At 48.2% G+C, this 21,800-nt stretch overlaps 1 protein-coding gene across 1 annotated transcript in view; it reads left to right on the top strand.

Annotated features, from left to right (window-relative positions):
* Nucleotides 1-1,191: 1,191 nt before the first annotated feature.
* The window catches only part of RXRB (retinoid X receptor beta), a 128,034-nt gene continuing 107,425 nt past the window's right edge, over nt 1,192-21,800 (top strand). The window contains exon 1 of the mRNA XM_069241896.1: nt 1,192-1,381. Coding sequence (XP_069097997.1) covers nt 1,366-1,381 — 16 coding nt within the window. The 5' untranslated portion in view covers nt 1,192-1,365. The remainder of the gene's footprint in view (nt 1,382-21,800) is intronic.

A 21,800-nucleotide genomic window follows, 5' to 3' on the forward strand; every position in this document is an offset into this window, starting at 1 on the left:
TGAGTACCTCAGTACCATATACTAGGGAATTATAAGGGTGTTCCAGTATGCCAATGTGAATTGGTGAAATTGGTCACTAGCCTGTTAGTGACAATTTGGAAAGCAAAGAGAGAGCATAACCACTGAGGTTCTGATTAGCAGAGCCTCAGTGAGACAGTTAGTCATCACACAGGGAACACATACAGGGCACACTTATGAGCACTGGGGCCTGGGCTGGCAGGGTCCCAGTGACACATACAACTAAAACAACATATATACAGTGAAATATGGGGGTAACATGCCAGGCAAGATGGTACTTTCCTACACTTATATTGGAGTAGAGCCAATTTCAGGCCAGGGACAGACATTTTTGGCTTTAATATTGTGAGTCTCCCGCCTGAGACTCTATGTAGCAGTAGATGTTATTTCATGCATTGTGGGGTTGCATACCATAACTGATAACTTGCAGTAATTTTGCCCATTTGAGCAAAAACCATTGACATAACTTTTTACATATGGCCGATCTGTCCCACGCAAAGGATGCATAGTTTCGCTAGCGCCTGAGCCTGACAGGGAGTTACATGTAAGTCTGCATTTAGCTAGCAAACACATGCCAACACCCAAGACAAAAAGGAAGATCATCCAATTCAGATGGGAGTCTCCCAATTTTCAAAGCCAAAGAGGGCTTTATTTGAGCTGCCTCCCGCCTCTAATTGCCTTTACAACAATATAAGTCAATGGGAAAAATACATTCACCCGCTTTTTATTTCAAAATCTCCCACTTGCCACTTGCAAAATGTTGGCATGTGTGGTAGGGGTCCCATGTGATTGATGAACATCTGCTGCACTCAGCACTAAATAAAGTCAGTACTTGGACTATTTATTCATCAGAGCTGTAGAAGACTGTTAAAATGCGTTAACATCATATTTCTTTTGAATTCATCCAAGAACCTCACAGTATCAGACATAAGTGTAGGCCTTCACAGGGGCCTACCCAGACTCTCCACGCAGGACGTGTTCCTCGTTTAGAAACATTGCAATCAGCCCTTTCAAATGTGGCGCCTTCTTCGGCAGGTCACGCGCCCCCTCCTTTTTCTATGTTCATGCCGCTTGCCATCCGAGAGTGCCATAGAGTCGCGCTGGAAGAGAGGCGAGCGGTCCCTGCCGCGCGCTGCCCGACGGGATCGCTGGCGGTCCTCCCTGCGGCCGCGCGCGGTGCAGGCTGGGAGCGGTCTGGCGGCGGCGGCGGGGCCCGGGTGACGGAGCCCAGGGAGCGAGCGGCGGCGGCGGGAACGGAGCGCGGAGGACCCGGCGGCAGCCCGCGAGGAGCGGCTCACACCGGGGAGGGGGGCACCCGGCACCAGCGAGCGACCCCGCCCCCCCGGGATGGGAGACAGCCGGGGTGAGCTGGGGCCGCGCGCGGGGCACTGTGGGAGCGGGGGGGAGGGGTGACAGCGGAGCGCCAGGGGGAGCCCCCACCGTACATACACTGTCAGGTGTAGCTGAGCCCCCCCCCCCAAACAGTAGAGTAGAGCTGAGCCCCAGGCGACCCCACCCCCCCCTTAAATACCCCGCCCGGGAGGATTAACACCCTTTCCAGCCACCCAGGGGTCTTAGGGCTCCCCTTCTTTATTGCACCCCCATACATTGTCACCCTGACAAGTATGTTGCTGTCCCCTCCAGGCTTTGCCGCAGGCATCGTGTCCCCCCGTTTTCCCACAAGCCCCCTCCATGATCAAGCAGCACATATCACCCCGCATAGACCCCCCCCCCAGCAGTTGCCCCGGGCACTGCCCTTGCGGGGTATTGCCCCTTACAGGTACCCGCCCACCCCCCCTCAAGAGGTTATTCCTGGTTGTAAACTCGCCCTTTGACCCCGAGCCCCGCAGTTTGGGGTGCGTGGATTGTGCACTCTTCTTAGGATCGTACTGATCTTGTGTGACCTGTCCCAGGAACCCCTGGACCCGTGCATGAATCGCCCCCTCCCCTCAGACGCCTCTGCCCATATTTATGTTTAGGGTTGGGACTTCGGTCGGAAGCAGTCGCACCTACTGAACCTTTGAAGTACTCCTGCTTGTCCGCCTCGGGCGGGTTCTGCTGGCATCAAGTGTGCACATGACAAACACCGGAGTCTGAAGCAGGGGGTGCGAGCAGCTATACCCGTCTGCAGCCTTGGTGGCATTATTGAGAAATCCTAACATTTCCACCTGCTGTCTGCTCCCACCGCCCCAAGGCTTTTGGCCAGAGCTTGGACATCTACTTGAAAAAAACACGAAGACGTGTTTTCTATTTTTTTTTAAAATCCTGACCGTCTTTGTGTAAAGTGCAAAACTGAGTATTTTAATGTTTTTTCCCTGAATGTTTGAGTTTGAATCCTCTAATTTTATACAGTGTTCCGCAAGCATGGCACAACTGACACTTGCACAGGTGTGTATGCTTCAGACGCGAGAGGTGACTTTAAATCCTGCTACTTGGATGTCTCCCAGTGCCTTGTCTATCTCTGGTGGTTTTAAGTGCAAACCCGTTCTATTCTCTTCGTTGTTCTTTCACTTGTAAAGTGTCTTTGTAGCAAGTCTCGTAACTTTTTTTTTTTTAACCTAAGCAAACTCTTGAAGCTAGAAAAGTATGAGATCCTTGATATAAGCTCTTTTAAGCAGCATTATAAATCTGTCTATTTTTTTCTGCCCATGGCCACCCAGAGTGACCGCTTTGGAGTATGACGTGGCTTCAGACCTGAGTGATCAGCGGCCTTTCATTATTCCATAATGTTGGCACCTAGGAAGGAATGCTGTTAGTTCATGGTACTATTAACACAAGCCGTCTTGAAGCTGGTGCATTAAAATGCTGTAACGTTATGGTGAAGAGTAAGATCCCTCATGGGGTGTACTAGGTGTCCGCCCGTCGCCACCCCTCAATATCTATTACCAGGCCCATCACGGCACTGCACCCTCTGATCTAGGCTTGGTCCCACGGAGTGTTAGTTCCACATGAAAACCCCCCCACGTCTTACTAAACTACAATGCCTGAGTGGCATCTTGTCGCCTCCGTTGTTTGAAACTATACTATTCTACAACACAACGTGGATAGACAGCCGTGCACAGAATATGAGAACTGGCTTTACCCTGTCAGGTCACCTTTTCCTTCCCTAACCAAGAGATGGTTGGTATAGGTGCTTGGCAGTGTCCCCAGGGGTACATTCTGTACCTACGAACTCTTCCCTGTGTTAGTGCAGTTAAACAGCCGTATAGAGTACTGTTGCAAGGGTCTACGCTCTTCTCCGCTGAACTGTTCTGGCCGCAGCACAATTAGCAGTGCACAACAAGGGGCACTTTTCCAAGGGAACGTCGCTGTCTCGAGGGTGTCTCATTGCCCCGTCCGAGAATGCATTAAGGTAATACTGGTCACAGGCCACAGGGGCTGCTCTAATTTCCGTGTTGTTCATTAGCATAGGATATGTAGGTAAGCCATAGGGGCCTTTGAGTGTTGTATTCTGTCACAGGGCACGTGCTCGTTGATGTCTTGTGAGGTTTTCTGCCTTCTAATCTGAACCTCGATGTTACTGATAGGCCAGATCATTTGTTGGTACCTTTATTCTCACTGACGTATTCTTGGAGCGCATGAAATGTATATACTACATGTGTACTTGAGTCTCTAATTTACCTGCTCTGGGTAGAAAATCGAATTTATTTCCTGAACACTGGGCGAATGGACTGTGAACGAGCATTTGCTACGAGTTGTTTGCCTCCCTCTCTTGGAAGTGGCTTTGATGCCCTTTGTCATATTAGGCAGAATAGATACTATTTTACAGTGTGCTGTGGTTTCATGATCTAGCTACTTTGTAAGTTCCCAGTTGTGGTTTTGGATTCATGCATTGTCGATGCTAGAAATAGTTTATTGTTGGAAAAACTTCATGCTCAAGGAATCTCTGCCTAGTAACACGCCTGTTTTCACTAGGAGGAAAGATCCTTTGGGAGTTTGGTGGAAATAGCATTTGTAATTTGAGAAGCTCTTTAAACAGCGCTGCAGAGTTAGTTCAGATATCTTGGCAATCTCTTTGAATCCCGGTTGCAGACATATAATCCGATCTTGAAGTTGTTGGCAGTGTGTCTGTTTTTAACCTCCACCCTGCTACAACTGCGCAAGTCAAGTCTCATAAGGTAGCTAGGTTCTTTAGAATGCTTTCTGCTGATGGAGCTGGGCTCAAGCCAGGCTGCTCTTCATAGTATGCAAGTAGCTCGTAGGATCTGGTTGCATGCACTTCTGCACATCCGTAGCCCAGGTTCTCCCATTTGATCCTGTGATGCAGCTCTCTGTACATGAGAAGCACCAGCTTCCATGCTTGTTCTCATGACTGCTCATTGTACGTAAGTAGTGTTGGCTTCCAACCTGCATCCCAGAGAGCTTGCTAATATGTGAGTAGTTTCATCTAATGACTTGTTCCTTTTGTATGTGACTAGCAGTATGTCTTAGTCTGGAATCCATAGCTTGGCTCATTGTATGTGAATGGCGCTAGCGCCCATCCCTTATTCCGTTACTGTTCTCATAGTAGCAGCGTAGGAGTGCCAGCTTTTATTAGGGACCCCTTGTCTTGTGCTTGTTCATGAGCAGCAAAAGCTTCTTTTGCTCTGCTCATAACGCCAGCTTCCATACCACAACCAGTCTCTCATGTCTGAGCAGCGCTATCTTTTGTTGCTCTACTCATTGTACATTCGTACCACTATTCCAGAACCCTCATACATGAGCGCTTTAGCTCCTATTTATCCATGGCTATGCTCACCATACATGACCTGCTCTTAAGATGTGATCAGAGTTTGCTCCAATTAATCCTTGATTTGTGGTTGCCGTACATGAGCCCGTCTGGCTTCCACCCCATATTCTGCTATTCCACTCACCATACATGAGTAGCTCATCACGTGAGCGGTGTTGGCTCAGACTCGTCCATGCCATGCAGCTCTTCTAATGTGAACAGCGTGGACTCCTGTTCTTCCTCCCATGACTTGACGTCACCGTACATGAGCACCTCCTCCGATGTGAGTAGCGTTGGCTCCTGTTCTTCCTCCATGACTTGTGGTTATTCTGCGTGATCAGCTCTTTTGACGTGAGGAGCATTGGCTCCTATTCTTCATCCGTGGCTTGTGGTTACTGTACTTGAGCTCCCACTCTATATAGTGCTAGTCTGCTCACCGTAGCTGTGCTCATCACACTTGAGCAGCTTTGGCTGTTATTCAGCCATGGCTTGTGGTTACTGTGCACAAGCACTTCCACCCGGAATCCTGCTGGCCTGGTCACGTATGTACAACATTCACTCCTATTCTTCATCCCGTGAGCGCATCCAGCTTTCCCTATATACCATTGCTTTGCTGGTTGTACGCAAGCAGCTCACTCATGAACGGTAGTTGCTCCATTTCTTCTGCCATGGTTTGTGGTTCCCATACATGAGCACCACCAGCTTCCATTCCATTTCCTTCTGGTGTGCTCACCACATAGGAGCAGTACCTCATGTGAGCTGTGTTTTCTATTCAGCCATGGTATGTGGTTACTGTATATGAGAACTTCATGTGAGCAGCGTTGGCTCCTATCGACCCGTAACTTTTGATTACTGTACATGAGCCCCTCCTCATCTTTGAGCAGCGTTGGCCCGTATTCTGCCATGGCTTGTGGTTGGCATACATGAGCAGTGTCTCTTGTGAACAGCGTTGGCTCCTAATCATCCGTGGCTTGTAGTTACCATACATGAGCAGCGAGTCCTATCCATCCATGGCTTGTAGTTACCATACATGAGCACCTCCTCACCTGGGAGCAGGGTTGGCTCCTATTTATCCATGGCTTATGGTTACTGAACATAAGCACCTCCTCACCTGGGAGCAGGGTTGGCACCTATTAACCCATGGTTTATGGTTACTGTACATGAGCACCTCCTCACCTGTGAGCAGGGTTGGCTCCTATTAATCCATGGCTTATGGTTACTGAACATGAGCACCTGGGAGCCGGGTTGGCTCCTAATAATCCATGGCTTATGGTTACTGTACATGAGCCCCTCCTCACCTGTGAGCAGGGTTGGCTCCTATTAACCCATGGCTTATGGTTACTGAACATGAGCACCTCCTCACCTGGGAGCCGTGTTGGCTCCTATTAATCCATGGCTTATGGTTACTGAACATGAGCACCTCCTCACCTGGGAGCCGTGTTGGCTCCTATTTATCCATGGCTTATGGTTACTGAACATGAGCACCTCCTCACCTGTGAGTAGGGTTGGCTCCTATTAACCCATGGTTTATGGTTACTGTACATGAGCACCTCCTCACCTGTGAGCAGGGTTGGCTCCTATTAATCCATGGCTTATGGTTACTGTACACAAGCACCTCCTCACCTGGGAGTCGTGTTGGCTCCTATTAACCCATGGCTTATGGCTACTGTACATGAGCACCTCCTCACCTGGGAGCCGTGTTGGCTCCTATTAACCCGTGGCTTATGGCTACTGTACATGAGCACCTCCTCACCTGGGAGCTGTGTTGGCTCCTATTAACCCATGGCTTATGGTTACTGAACATGAGCACCTCCTCACCTGGGAGCAGGGTTGGCTCTATTAACCCATGGCTTATGGTTACTGAACATGAGCACCTGTGAGCAGGGTTGGCTCCTATTAATCCATGGCTTATGGTTACTGTACATGAGCACCTCCTCACCTGTGAGCAGGGTTGGCTCCTATTAATCCATGGCTTATGGTTACTGAACATGAGCACCTCCTCACCTGGGAGCTGTTGTTTCCTGTTCATCCATGGCTTGTGGTTGGCATACATGAGCGGTGCCTCATGTGAGTAGCATTTGCTGTTCTTCAACCACGGCTTGTGGATAGCGTACCTCCTCACATGTGAGCAGCATTGGCTCCTTTTCATCCACGGCTTGCAGTTACTGTACTTGAGCAGCTCTTCAGACACGAGCAGCGTTGGTTTTTCCTCATCCCATGGCATGTGGTCACAGTATGTGAGTAGTTCCAGATGCTGTACTCACCATCACAGATACTGTGACTCCTCGTACTCTAATAGTTCTAGCTGATGTTCCATATCTCATGACTGTACTCATTATTTACAAGTAGCACTAGCGCTTGAACTGCAGCTGGTGGAGTGATTCTGGGGCACTACCTTCCACCTCCTGGAGATCCCAAAAAATGTGTATGCTCCACACTAATAGGCTGAGCTCATGGCAGCAGATTAGATCCAGGCGCCCTCACATTTTAAAAATACGTCGACAGACCCATAAACAAATGCTGCTTGAATCCTATCTGATTGACTGGTTTATTTACTGCTGTCCTCTAAATTATGTGTAGCCAGCTGAGTCTCTTTGGCATCTATGGTCTTCTCTCAACATTTCTTATAAATCATGGAGAAGAAATCAGGATGTTGAAAGGGAGAGATTCTAGCTCTATTTTAATTTGACATTTTAAAATAAATTTCGCACAATTTCTCACATGCAAAGTCATAATGGTGTCTGTGGTAGTAATATAAATGTGGTGCCATATCCATAAACCTCAGGTGGTACAGATTTTATTGAATCTTCCTCACGAACCTGGATCTCATCATCTTTGTTCTTCACACTGGCTCCCTGTAAAGAAGATAATTCTGTTCAAGACACTTTTGATTACTTTTCGTCCTCTAAATAACATTGTCCCAAGCTACTTGTCTTGTGCACATGCCTGTGGCGCTGTAAGTTGTAATGGTGTGCCTTCAGGTTGCTAGGACGTTGTCAGCAGAGATCCTTCTTGGAAGTAGTCACCAAGATTTAGTGGAATTTGATTTGGACTTCAGTTGCTCTTATTACTTCAGTATGTGCTGATTGGAACTAGAAGTTATGGAACTTTGTCTCACTGAGGGCATGTATCTTGTGTTACTTTAGGTCGGACGTTTGCAGCCTGGTACTGCACATGGGCTTCTAGACATAGACCACATGCAGTGCAGAGATGCTCCCTCTTTAGGAACGCTCGGTTCCTTTCAGGCTCCTCGGTTGACTGCTTTTGTTCTTAATCCATGATGAAGAGGTTTTCCATGTGCTAAAGTATCAAGGGCCTGCACTGTCATGCTGCTAGGTTTTCCTAAAGCGATGTTTGATAACCGTCTTACGGTGAAGCATTTTGCACGCTGTAAAGTTTATTTTGTTTGTTGTCTTTTGTGAAAAAGGCTGTCCCTTTGCTAATTATGGAATCATGATCTTGGGGTCTCCTTCTACCTGTCAGCTTATGGGATGTGGACGGTGATTGCTTTCTTGATGTTTGAGGTCGTAGATTAGCTTACTTTGTTGCTTGTGAGGTCCTTGAATGTGATCACTTCTTTGCTCTTGAGGTTCTGTAGTGGGGATTGCTTGCTGCTTGTAAGTTTCTGAGGTATAGGTTTGCGTGCTGCTTTTGAGTACCCATGGAAGTGATCGCTTTCTTTATGCTTGTAAGATCCTGGAATGGGGTTTGCTTGCTGCCTTTGAGTTCCAGTTGAAGTGATTACCTACTTTGCTTGTAAGGTCTTGGAATGGGGATTGCTTGCTACCTGTTTGGTTGTCAGGTGGTTATTGCTTGCTCTTTGTGAAGTAATTGGGTGGGAATTGTGTGGAGTCCTTGAGCTGTGATCATTGATATGCTGCTTCTTGAGGTATGGGTAGGCAGTAGCCTGTTGCTGGTGGGATCAAGGGGTAATGACACTTGATGGATCCATGTCATGCCTATGCCCTACAGCATCTCTTCAATCGCAGTATTTAATTTGAGCCTGTAGAGGGCAGTAGATCTCGCCTGGTCTATGTAAACACTGTCCAGTTAGCATGGCAGACTGGTTCGGATCTCAGCTGCCACACATACATTTGTATTTGGGGGACTTTTACCTTTTAATTGAGCCCAGGGGATTTACATCACTGCCCTTGTTTCTGTCGACGATCTAAGCCTGCAGTAAATCCTGCTGCTCTGTCCCTGTGTTTCTGAGAGGTTAATGGTGTGGCTTCAGCATTAGAATGGTCTATGAAATGTTGTTGGAAGTGAAGTCTTCATGTCATATGTATGCTGTATGTGGTGATTGCTCAACAGAGGGTTGCAGGGTCTGTGTGGGCCTCTGTCTGGGCTCGTCTCTTTTCTGGTGACTGAATGACTATGTAATTGCAGTGTCAGATGCTGAACATTCCCATCTTTTCAAACTTTAAGTTGTAGGTGTTCTTGCATAGAAAAATTCACCCTGCCTATGCCAGTTTATTTCAAATTTCAATACTGCAACCCATGTTTGGCTTCCAGCCTCACTCTGTTTGCCGGTGGGTCCATTTCACTACCCTCTAGACACCATTGTCCATTCTAGTTGGGCCCTAGTCAGGGTAGCCTTAAAGCTTCTGCCACCCTCTGCGTTTACCTACCTAGGATCTACTGCCCTGGCTTATCACCACTTTTATCAACACCTTATTTTCTTCCCTCCACATTGGCCCACCATACCACCTCAGATGCACTCTCCATGTGCCTGCTTGTCAGCCTTCCCTCTCCGGTTCCATCTTCACCTCCACACCGTTTCTGCCGTGGGTCTGAGGTGCTTCCAAGATGTAGCATTCACTCACATCACTGCCACTTCGTACTCTCGCTACGTAGCAACACTTCTACCTTGTTTTTGACCTGATGTGAAGCAGTTGCTGTTGCCCTCTCCTGCACCTGCCTTGGGCCAGCTCTGTTGACTGGTGTTAACTTCTGCCCACACCTGCCAGGCACTGGCTCTTCTGTGTACCCGTAGATTCTTGGTGCTGGTCTCTCCTTCTGCCTACACCTACCATGTGTGAGGGATGTTGCAGTGTCCTTGTCTCTGCCAGACACCGGCTCTCCTGGCTCAGGGTTGTTGCCATGCCGTTGTGGCTGCCTGGCACCCTCCATCGGTCTGAACTTGTTGCAGTGCCTGGTACTGGTCCTCCTGGTAGAGTTGTTGCAGTGCCTTGTCCCTGCTTGGCATAGCCCCCTTCCAGCTAAAAGTTGTTGCAGTGCCTTTGTGACTGCCTGGACCACCCATCTGTCTGAGGGTTGTTGTAGTGATCTTGTCCCTGCCTGGCACTGGTTTCCCTGACTGAGAGTTGCTGCAGTGCCTTTGTGGCTGCACTGCCCCGCTGATTCTGTCTGAGTTGTTGCAGTGCCCTTGTCTGGCACCACCCATCTGTCTAAGGGTTGTTGCAGTGCCTCTCCCTTTGCTTGGCTCCCCTGTCTGCTCTCTGCATGGACCCACACTTGGCTTGCACTGGCTCCCCTGTCTGCACTCCACTCCCTTTCTTCCACCCCTGTCCTGTAAGAGGGTTCTTGTTGCGGTCCATGCTTGGCATAGCCCTCCTCCCCATCTGAGGGTTGCTGCAGTGCCTTGGGTTTGCTGGCGGCTGCAGCTTGTGCAGCTATTTCCTGGTTACAGTTAACATTTGTTGTCGGACCAGTGTGCTTTGTTGATCTTTGGAACCACAGGTCGAACAGGTTGTTTAAGCCCTGCCCGGCCTTGGCATTCCTGCGTGGAGCTGCGGGGGGTTGGAGGGTGCATGGAAGGCTGGTGCTGGAGCTGCCTTGGACCGGTTGGGCAGGTGCTCCTCTCATGGCAGGGTGAAGAAAGCTCTGCGTGAGGCCTGGTGCACTTGGCATTCACATGTACTTGTGTGCCCGTGCCTGCGTGTTCAAGGCTCGGGCGGCTTCTGTGAGTACTGCACCTCATGGTAGGGGGAGGGAAGCTCTGCGTGAGGCCTTGTGCACTTGGCATTCACATGCACTCACGTGGCAGTGCCTCCTCGTCCAAGGCTCAGGTTGTGCCGGAGTACTGCAGCTCTCATGGTAGGGTGGGGGAAGCTCTGCACAAGGCCTGGTGCGCTTGGTATTCACATGCTCTCAGGTGCCAGTTCCTGCTCGTCCTAGGCTCGGGTGTCGCCTGTGAGTGCTGCTTCTCTCATGGCAGAGTGAGGGAAGCTCTGGATGAGGCCTTGTGCTCTTGGCATTCACAGGCCCACGTGTACACATGTGCCAGTGCCTGCACATCCAAAGCTCAGGTTGCTACTGTAAGCACTGCTCCTCTCGTGGTAGGGCAAGGGAAGAGCTGCAGTAGTCCTTGTGTACGTGGCATTCACATGCACTCACATGGCAGTGCCTCCTCGTCCAAGGCTCAGGTGGTGCCGGAGTACTGCAGCTCTCATGGTAGTGTGGGGAAGCTCTGCACAAGGCCTGGCACACTTTGCATTCACATGCACTCACATGGCAGTGCCTCCTGGTCCAAGGCTCAGGTTGTGCCGGAGTACTGCAGCTCTCATGGTAGGGTGGGGAGAGTTCTGCACAAGGCCTGGTGCGATTGGCGTTGACATGCACTCATGTGGCAGTGCCTCCTCATCCAAGGCTCAGGTGGTGCCGGAGTACTGCAGCTCTCATGGTAGGGTGGGGAGAGCTCTGCACAAGGCCTGGTGCGCTTGGTACTTACATGCTTGGGTGGCGCCTGTGCTCTGCCTAGGCTTGTCTGTAACACTGGCGTGGGAGACGGACCAGGCATGAATGAATGCATCAATTAGGATGATCAGTTTTTAGTAAAATATTATGAGTGCCTGTTTAAATTCTCCTCAGTTACTTGCTGTTTATGTGTTTGAACATATTTTTATCGTCTTCACAGTAATCTTTTTGTGATTATGCATCACAACTTATTATGACTGAACGCATTTAGGTGCTCTTTGTAAAAGGCTCCTTCGTTGGCACATTCTGCACTATATAGTTTTCTTAAAATAAAAAATTTCAGTGGTTAAAGTATTTTTGCTGTTTACATATAAATCATTTCACAGGTGTATTAAGTACTGTTAGGTATATGTGGACACATTACTCTGGAGGGTAAGGAGCTCTTGATCTACTTATGCATGGCCCAATTACTTTGGATAAAACATTCTTACTGCCTATTTGTGGGTCTGTTACTCTAGTGGATAAAATACTCTTACCCGTGTGTATGGCTCCATTACACTGGTGAATAAGGCACTCTGAGCTGGGTATGTGTGGACCTGCTACTATGGTGGATAATTTACTCCTAGCAGGGTATCTGTGGTCCCCTAGGCTTGCAAATAAACTACCCATAGCTGTGTATTTAGGGGGTCTGTTACTCTGGTGTGTAAGGTGCTCTCTGGTGTATATGTGACCCTTTACTCTGATGAGGAAAGTACTCTTACCTTTGCATCTGTGGGTCCCTTAGCCTTGAGGATAAAGTACCTTTAGCTGTGTGTGTGGCTCCATTATACTGGGAGATAAGGCACTCTGAGGCGTCTGTGTGGACCCGTTACTCTGGTGGATAAAGTACTCCTAGCTGTGTATCTGGGGGTCACTTAGGCTGGTGGGTAAGGCACACTTAGGTGTGTGGCTCATTACACTGACTGTTAGCTGTGCGTCACCCAGGCTCACAGGTAAAGTACTCCTAGCTGCTTATCTGTGAGTTGATTACGCTGGCGAATAAAGTACTCTTGGCTTTGTATCTGTGGACACCTTATACTGCGGATAAAGCACTTTTAGATGCGTATCTGTGTAGCCTTTCACTAGCGGATATATTACTCTTAGCTGTGGATCTGTGACCTCATTTCACTGGTGGATAAGGTAGTCTTAGTTGTGTATCTGTGCATCTTTATGCTGGTAAATAAAGCATTCTTAGCTGTGTGTCTAGGGACCCATTACACTGGAGGATAAAGTTTGCTTAGCTTTATGTCTTTGGATCTGTATTCGTGTCTGTCTGACATGTTTCACAATATCGGTCTTATGCCGGCGGACAGAAAACACGGATCAGTTGGTAACTGGCACTGGACCTATGCCTTGCTGCATATTTGTTCCAAAAAGCAGTAGGTAAAATGTACCCATTTATTTATGTATCTATAGCTCCATCACTCTATGTAAAGGACTCTAGTCTGTTTCTTTTGATCAACCTCTCGCACCACTGGGGTAGAGTACGTCTAGTTACATCTGTAGATCTGTCTATTGGAGTACAGTATGTCTAGCTGTGTTTGTAGATCTGTCTGGTCCACTGGGTTACATTACATCTAGCTGTGGCTGTAGATCTGTCTGGTCCACTGAGGCACAGTACGCATAGCTGTGGCTGTAGATCTGTCTGGTCCACTGAGGCACAGTACGTCTAGCTGTGGCTGTAGATCTGTCTGGTCTACTGAGGCACAGTACGTCTAGCTGTGGCTGTAGATCTGTCTGGTCTACTGAGGCACAGTACGTCTAGCTGTGGTTGTAGATCTGTCTGGTGCACTGGGTTACCGTACATCTAGCTTTAGCTGTAGATCTGTCTGGCCCACTGGTGTATAATACTTCTAGCTGTGGCTGTAGATCTGTCTGGTCCACTGAGGCACAGTATGTCTAGCTGTGGCTGTAGAACTGTCTGGTCCACTGAGGCACAGTATGTCTAGCTGTGGCTGTAGAACTGTCTGGTCCACTGGGTTGCAGTACGTCTCACTGTCTCTGTAGATCTGTCTGCCTGCTCCACTGGATACAGTATGTCTAGTTGTCTGTTGCTTTGTCGGCCTGTCCTCTGGTCTCCTGGGGTACAGTACGTCTGGCTGTGACTGTAGATCTGTCTGTTGGTCCACTGGGGTACAAGACATCTAGCTATGTCTGTAGATCTGTTTGCCTGGTCCACTGGTGTATAATACACCTGCCTGTATCTGTAGATCTGTCCGGTCCACTGGGGGCCGGTACGTCTGACTGTGTCTGTAGCGCTTTCTATCTGGTTCACTGGGGGACAGCATGTCTAGCTGTGTCTGTAGATCTGTCTGACTGGTCCACTGGGTAGATCTGTCTTCCACGGGGGTACAGTATATCTAGCTATGTCTGTCTGCCTGGTCCACTGTTGTACAATACACCTGCCTGTGTCTGTAGATTTGTTTGGTCTACTGGGGTGCAGTACGTCTGTCTCTGTAGATCTGTCTGCCTGCTCCACTGGATACAGTATGTCTAGTTGTGTCTGTTGCTTTGTTTGTTCCACTAGAGTATAGTGCGTCTAGCTGTGCCTGTAGACCTGTCCTCTGGTCTCCTGGGGTACAGTACGTCTGACTGTTTGTAGCTCTTTTTGTCTTAATGACTAGGATACAGCACATCTAGCTGTGTCTGTAGATCTGTCAGTCTCGTCCACTGCCGTACAGAGTAGCTGTGTTTGTAGATCTGTGTTGCTCCACTGGAGTACAGTATGTCTAACTGTGTCTGTAGATCTCTCGTCCACTGGGGTACAGTACGTCTAGCTGTGTCTGTAGATCTGTCTGTTGGTCCGTATAGGTAGATATGGATCTGCATGCTGTCTGAATCCATTGATAGTACTTTTTATTTTTAAAGATAGATATGGTTCCTTTTTCTCTACGAATAGGTATTGTGCCTGAATCTGGCCAATGCAGCAGGGGTTTTCTTTGGCTAAGTAAGGTGTAGAGATCAGTCCGTGGCATTGTAGGTTCTGCACTGATGCCTAGATCGGGCTATGGCACTGTGATTACTGTATGGGTAGGAATGGTGTCTGTATCCATTAATAGACTTTTTTTGTAGAGCAGTATAGTGTCTGCATCTTTACATGGCACTGTCAGCTCTGTAAGAATAGGTATGGTGCTTAGATCTGTCCGTGGTATTGTGGGTTCTCTCCAGGTAGATATTGGCGGGGGGTCTGCATTTGTTGGTAGCACCAGTGAGGTATGTACTGGTGTGCATTGTCTGTATCTGTTGATGGTTCCAGTGGGTTTTGCTCGGGCACTTACGGTGCATAGACTGGTCCATGGCACTGTGGGTTTTGGATGGATAGATACTGTACCTGGATTTTACCATGGCACAGTTGTTTCTGGATGGATGCGTACGATGCCTAGATCTTTGCATGGCACCGTGGTTTATGGACTGATAGGTACGCTGCCTAAATCTCACAATTCCACTATGCGTTCTGGACAGATAGGTAAGGTACATAAACCTGGCCATGGCACAGTGGATTCTGGATAGATAGATAGGTACACTGCCTAAATCTGTCCATGGTACCGTGGGTTCTTGTCAGATGGGTACAGTACCTAAATCTGTCCATTCCATGGCACCATGGGTTCCGGACGGATAAGTATGTTGCCTAAATCTCTCCATGGCACTGTGGGTTCTGGATGGATAGGTACAGTTACTAGATCTGTCCTTTCCATGGCATCGTGGTTTCTGGATGGCTAGGTATGGTGTATGGATCTGTCCTTGGCACCGTTGGTTCTGGACTGATGGGAATGGTGCCTAGATCTTTCCAGGGCACCATGGGTCTTGGACGGATAGGTATGGTGCTTGCATCTGTCCATGCACTGGAGGTTCTGGACTGATAAGTACGGTGCCTAGATCTGTCCATGGCACCATGGGTCATGGACGGACAGGTACAGTGTTTGCATCTGTCAATGGCACCGTGGATTTTGGAAGGATAGGTACAATGCCTAGATCTCTCAAGGGCACTGTGGGTTGTGGTTGGATAGGTATGGTGCCTACATCACTCCATGGCACCGTGGGTTCTGGATGGATGGTTATGGTGCCTACATCTAGCCATGGCACTGTGGGTTTTGGGCAAATAGGCACGGTGCACAGATATCTCAATGGGTTCTGTACAGATAAGTATGGTGCCTAAACTAAATCTGTCCATTATCACCCGGGGGTCTCTATCGATATTTACAGTGTCTAAATCTGCCCATTGCACCATGGGTTCTGGGTGGATAGGTATGGTGCATAAATCTGTCAGTGGCACCATGGGATTTGTTCCTATAGGTATGCTGCCTAGATCTGTCCATTCCATGGCACTGTGGGTTCTGTATGGATGGGAATGGTGCCTAGAGTTTTCCATGGCACTGTGGGTTGTTGACATACAAGTATGGTACCTAGATCTTTCTATGGCACCATGTGTTCTTGACATAGTCGTATGGTACCTAGATCTTGTCCATAGCACCATGCGTCCTGGACTAATGGGTACAGTGCCTAGATTTGGCCATGGCACCGTGGGTCCTGGATGGGTAGATACAGTGCCTAGATTTTTCCATGGCACCATGGGACCTGCACGGGTAGGCACAGTGCCTAGATTTGTCCATGGCACTGTGGGTCCTGGACAGGTAGGTACAGTGCTTGTTTCTGTCATGGCACCCTGAGTCCTGGAGGGATGGTTATAGTGCCTAGATCAGTCCATGGCACCATGGGTCCTGAGTGGATAGGTACGGTGCTTGCATCTTTCCATGGCATTGTGGGTTCTGGTCGAATAGGTACAGTGCTTGTATCTGTCATGGCACCTTGGGTTCTAGACGGGTACGGTGCTTGTTGTCAGGGCACCCTGGGTTCTGGGCAGATAGATACAGTGCCTAGATCTCTCCATGGCACAGTGGGTTCTGGATGAATAGATAAGTTGCCTAAATCTGTCCGTGACATTCTGTGTCCTGGACAGATAGGTATGGTGCCTAGATCTGTCCATGGCACCCAGGGTTCTGGATGGATAGGTACAGTGCTTAGATCTGTCCATGGCGCCGTGGGTTCTGGACAGATAGGTATGGTGCCTAGATCTCTCCTTGGCACCGTTGGTTCTGGATGCTTGGGTACAGTGCCTACATCTGTCCTTGCACCCGGTGTTCTGGAAGGATAGGTGCGGTGCTTGTATCTGTCACGGCACCCTGGGTTCTAGGCAGATAGGTACAGTGCCTAGATCAGTCCATGGCACTGTGGGTCCTGGGCGGATAGGTACTGTGCTTGCATCTGTTTATGGCATTGTGGGTTCTGGACGAATAGGTATGGTGTTTGTATCTGTCATGGCACCCTAGGTCTGGACGGATGGGTACTGTGCCTAGATCTATCTATGGCATCATGGGTCATGGGGATAGGTATAGAGCCTAGATCTGTCCATGGCACCCAGGTTCTGGATGGATAGGTACAATACCTAGATCTGTCCATGACACCCTGGGTTCTGGACGAATAGATATGGTGCCTCGGTCTCTCCATGGCACTGTGGGTCCCGGACTGATAGGTACTGTGCCTAGGTCTGTTCATGGTACCCTGGGTTCTGGATGGATACGTACGGTGCCTAGATCTCTCGATGGCACGTTGGGTCCTGGGCGGATGGTACTGTGCGTGTATCTGTCATGGCACCTTGGGTTCTGGGCGGATAGGTACAGTGCCTAGATCACTCCATAGTACTGTGGGTTCTGGACAGATAGGTACTAGGGTGACCACCTGGCATCAAGGCAAATTCCGGATAGGACTGTAAAAAATTCAGGACAAAGGGTCAAAATCCTGGACAAAAATTCAAGAATAAACGTCAGTTTTACAGACACACCCAAGAGAGGCCATACCCCATTACGTTATCAGTGCATTTATTTACTTTATTTTTTATTTTTTATTTTTAACACAGCCCTCTTTATTCTCTGTGGTCTTTTTGGGATTGCCTCTTGGTAAGCTACATCCAGGTGTTACATTACGTCCTTGTTTAGTAGTAAATGAATGCCCTTCAGCACTGTCAAGGCCATCACCCCTACCCAATTCTACCGAATCTTTCTTGGAGCGAGAGCAACAGCAACATTTTGATTATACATTTTAAAACCCATGGCAACAGTTTGGGAAACATTAAAGCAAGTAACCTTTATGCTAGTTGAAACCGGTTTAACAAAACATCTGGCTTACCCCAACCACCCATGGACTTTCAACCTTAAAAAAAAAAAAAAAAAAAAGAGGCAGAGCAGATGGTGTGGGTGACAGCCTCACACCTAATATCAGGATGTGAGGTGCCCACAACTTGTCTGTTGTCTCACAGCACTAGAGTGTATGTCTGGAGCTCTACATCTATCTCAGAACTGGGAGCCTAGACTCCCAATAAAAGATAATAAAAGAGGAGGATGAAATCAAGATCAAATAGAGGATCCATGGCAACTGATTCAAAGGGTTGTTGCTAAGAACTGGATAAATAAGAGAAGAACAAGGTGGGATAAGTCCTAAAATCAGACATGATGGTTTCACCAAGATTATCGGAAGGTATTGTGTACCTGCAGACAGGACAGAACAGAAGAGGTACTGTCAAGTAGTTGAACAAGCATCACCAACCCACCCTGGCAAGCTCTTTTGGTGCAGTGGTCTGCAGTTTCTGCATGTGAAGGGTGAGCGGGGGCCAGACCCCTTGCAAGGTTGTGCAAGACAATTGCCTGCTCTGTCCAGGTCTTAAAATGGTTTTGCATTTGAGCAAAAGCCAAACCAGTGATCTGGGTTATCCCCAAGTGTCAAGTACACATAGAATCTTCAAAATATTTGGGATGTAAATTGCACAAACAAAATGTAAGAACATGAGAGGTTTTAAAATGCAATGGTGTTTCTTTAACATATGGTACTGTTTTCCCCTTTATATACAATTAGACCTCAGGTTCAACTGGTAACCAGTTACCTTTCGATACCTAGTGATTAATATCTACCATTTCCCCAGTGATTTGCATGATGGAAATCTCGGCAGAGCGTCATGGTCCCTCTGAGCCCAGTTTGCCTTTTGGTCTTCTGCTTTCTGTAGTGGGCCACGTGGCACTAGTAAAGATGGTGTGCTACCCGATGATAGTATTATTTTGCAAACACTCCCCCGGCCTGTCCTTCATTCCTTCTTCAGACACACCACACATCTGATTTGGCCCTGGGGTGTCGTGTAGAAGCTACCCATGACTGCGGGTGTATTTGGCCTTCTGGACTTAGAAAGCTGTTATTTAGCTGCACAGGACCAGTGGGTGGCTCGCTGGCTGTCTGCCTGCCCCCCTCCCCCCCCACCCACCCCCTCAAGAGATGGGCTTTATCTGTAAAGACTTTTAAGGAGGGTTTTTATGCACTGCTCATTGTTTCCTATGGACCATTCTATGGAACACCATCCGGGGTCATCATGCACAGCTTTCAATTACCTTGCAAGAACCTGTAAAGTCACTGACACGAAGAAACCCTGTACTCCTGCACTACCTTTGCTAAGCCTTCCCACTCGCACAGGATGGCTGTGCTCAGTGCAACTCCATCAGTGGCATGCTGCAGGTGTCTTAAAATTGGAGGAATTGTTTCTGGACGGTGAGCTACTAACTTTCCAAACCCTTGTGGCAGACTACCATCTTCACCCTGGTCAACTCCTTACTTAAAACCACCTTAAACAATCATTAAATTCCCTATTTCATTTCCGCCACCTAGCACTGACCATAGATGAAGTGTGCCAGAAGCTCTACACCATAGGGACTGGCAGCAAACTGATAAGATGGGTGTGCGTACCTTTCCTGCAACATGGTGACCACTCCAGGTCTTCTGGCCATACTACCTGGGTGATTGATGTGGCCAAACCTCTGCGAGGACTAAGATACTGGTTTTTCCCCACAAAGTATCCCAGGGCTATCACTTGAAGTACATTCATAGAGCTTCCATGGGCATGCATTACGGCCGTTACTTGCCATTGGCTTTGTGGTTTGTAACTTGCATTTCGTTGCTTTCAATTTGCTGGCTTTATTTGTTTTAGGCTATATAGCTTGAGTTTGTCCCTTCCCTTGCCCAAACCTTATATACAGTATCTTTCAGAGTGCTCCCTTTCTGTAACCAGGCCTGTACATCTTGTTCTTATCATTACATCTACTGTGCATTCAAAGAACAAGGTCAAATTTCAGGCTCTGTCTTTGGTGGGAACTTAGTGTTTACTTTTCTTTCTCTGACTTCAAAGTGAGAGGATTTATGCAAGAATCTTGCTGGATACTGGGGGTAGGAAAGAGGTTTTTTTCTATAACATGACATTTAAATAAACTGTGCAAGGATTTCAGAATATATCGGAATTAGAAGTACAAATGAAGCACATTTTTGTTAATACTGAACTGTGCTGGAAACAAATACCTTTATATGATTAAAACAAACCATTACTTTAGGTGATGCAATTTCCACACATCGTCTGTGCACTGTATAGTTTTGTTTGAAAAACTGTATGTCTATGCAAATGTATACCAATGCACTCCACATCAGTCAACTCACTGCATACCACACCCTCTATGCCACTCTATGCGACTCCACAGTATGCCACTTCTAAAAACCACACTCTGCCACTCCACTCTTTGCCATTGCACTCTGCGACACTTCGCAACACTCTTTTATGCCACTAACTTTTAGCCATGCTTAACTGCAGCCACTCTGGTGTATAGCATGGCTAAAACACATTGGCAAAGCCAATAACTCTTGCGTAGACAAGATCTATTGGGTTTGCCAATGTTTATTAGTACTATGAGGTGCTGAGGTCCCTGAAAGCACTGTGAATGTGTAAGTCCTTATTTTAAACATGCATTACACACATCATAATATAGGCTGCTACAAAATACACATTCATTTAGGATAAATAAAGTCCTTCTAAAATACAAAGTTCAATATTATATAGATTATACCTAGTGCAAACATTTTCATAACAGTCCATTAAAACCACACACTCCACAGCTCAACTTAGAACACCCTTACTGTACCTCTCTGACAGAAAATATCTTTGACATCAGAATGCTTCAAGATGCCTTGTCAGTGGTAGTAAGCTATCTAAAGTGACTCCTTTCATTAAAGTCAATGCAGGTTTCCAAGCCCCTTTGCATTTGCAGATTTACCAGTTGTGCACATTTGCATTTCTTTAGGGAAGGAGACCCCCTGGCAAGAAGGCCTGGTTCTTATCTGTCTGCCCCTCCCTCCCTCAGAGCACAGAGACTCCCTGCCTTTCAGTTCAGCTGGGGAAACTGATCTGTCCTAATTACATTTTGTCCTTTAGGACGGTGAAAGCTAAAATTACGAACCAATGCTGTCCGTTAAAGCTTTAATCCTGGACAATTGACGCAGGGCCAAATTACGGGCAGTCTGTGAAAATTACGTATGGGTAGTCATTGTAATAGGTATAGTGCCTAGAGCGCTCCATGGCATCCTGGGTTCTGGGCGGATACGTACAGTGCCTAGATCTCTCCTTGTCACCCTGAGTTCTGGACGGATAGGTACAGTGCCTAGATCGCTCCATGGCACCGTGGGTTCTGGGCGGATAGGTTTCTGCATTAGTAGCAGTGAGCTGACCCTGGGTTCTTGGCGGATACGTACAGTGCCTAGATCTCTCCTTGGCACCCTGAGTTGTGGATGGATAGGTACAGTGCCTAGATCTCTCCTTGGCACCCTGAGTTGTGGACGGATAGGTACAGTGCCTAGATCTCTCCTTGGCACCCTGAGTTGTGGACGGATTGGTATAGTGCCTAGATCTTTCCTTGGCACCCTGAGTTCTGGGCGGATAGGTACAGTGCCTAGATCGCTCCATGGCACCCTGGGTTCTGGATGGATAGGTTTCTGCATTAGTAGCAGTGAGGTGACCGTACCTCCCCCCTTTGTCCCGTGGATCCGTTGCTAGTGCCTGAGAGACCCGTGGGTATTCCACCAGTGGGGTAGTGTTGTGTCTCCAGGTCGGCCATGGCCTCTCGGGTGACCTCATAGTTGCTTCACAGGAAGTTTAAATTCTCGCTGGTCTGATTGCAAATCGCTGCCGAGAAGCAAACTTCGTCAAAACAAGTTTATTTAAGGTGCGTTGTGCAACTGCCAGGGGAAAGGGCGTCGTAGGACAGAGAGCGCCGTCTGTACCTCGGGGCTGGAATGGGCTCCCAGCTCTGTCAGTGCACCTCCGCCCTGCTGCAGTACCCTCTGTAGTCCCAGTACAGTGATCTGTCAGTGCACCTCAGCCCTGCTGCAGTACCCTCCAGTACAGGGATCTGTGGGTGCACCTCAGCAAATCTGCAGTACTCTCCAGTACATGGATGTACAGGGCTCTGTCAGTGCACCTCAGCCCTGCTGCAGTACCCTCCAGTACAGGGATCTGTCT

The sequence above is a fragment of the Pleurodeles waltl genome, chromosome 6 (genome assembly GCF_031143425.1).
Source record: "Pleurodeles waltl isolate 20211129_DDA chromosome 6, aPleWal1.hap1.20221129, whole genome shotgun sequence".
Taxonomy (NCBI): domain Eukaryota; kingdom Metazoa; phylum Chordata; class Amphibia; order Caudata; family Salamandridae; genus Pleurodeles; species Pleurodeles waltl.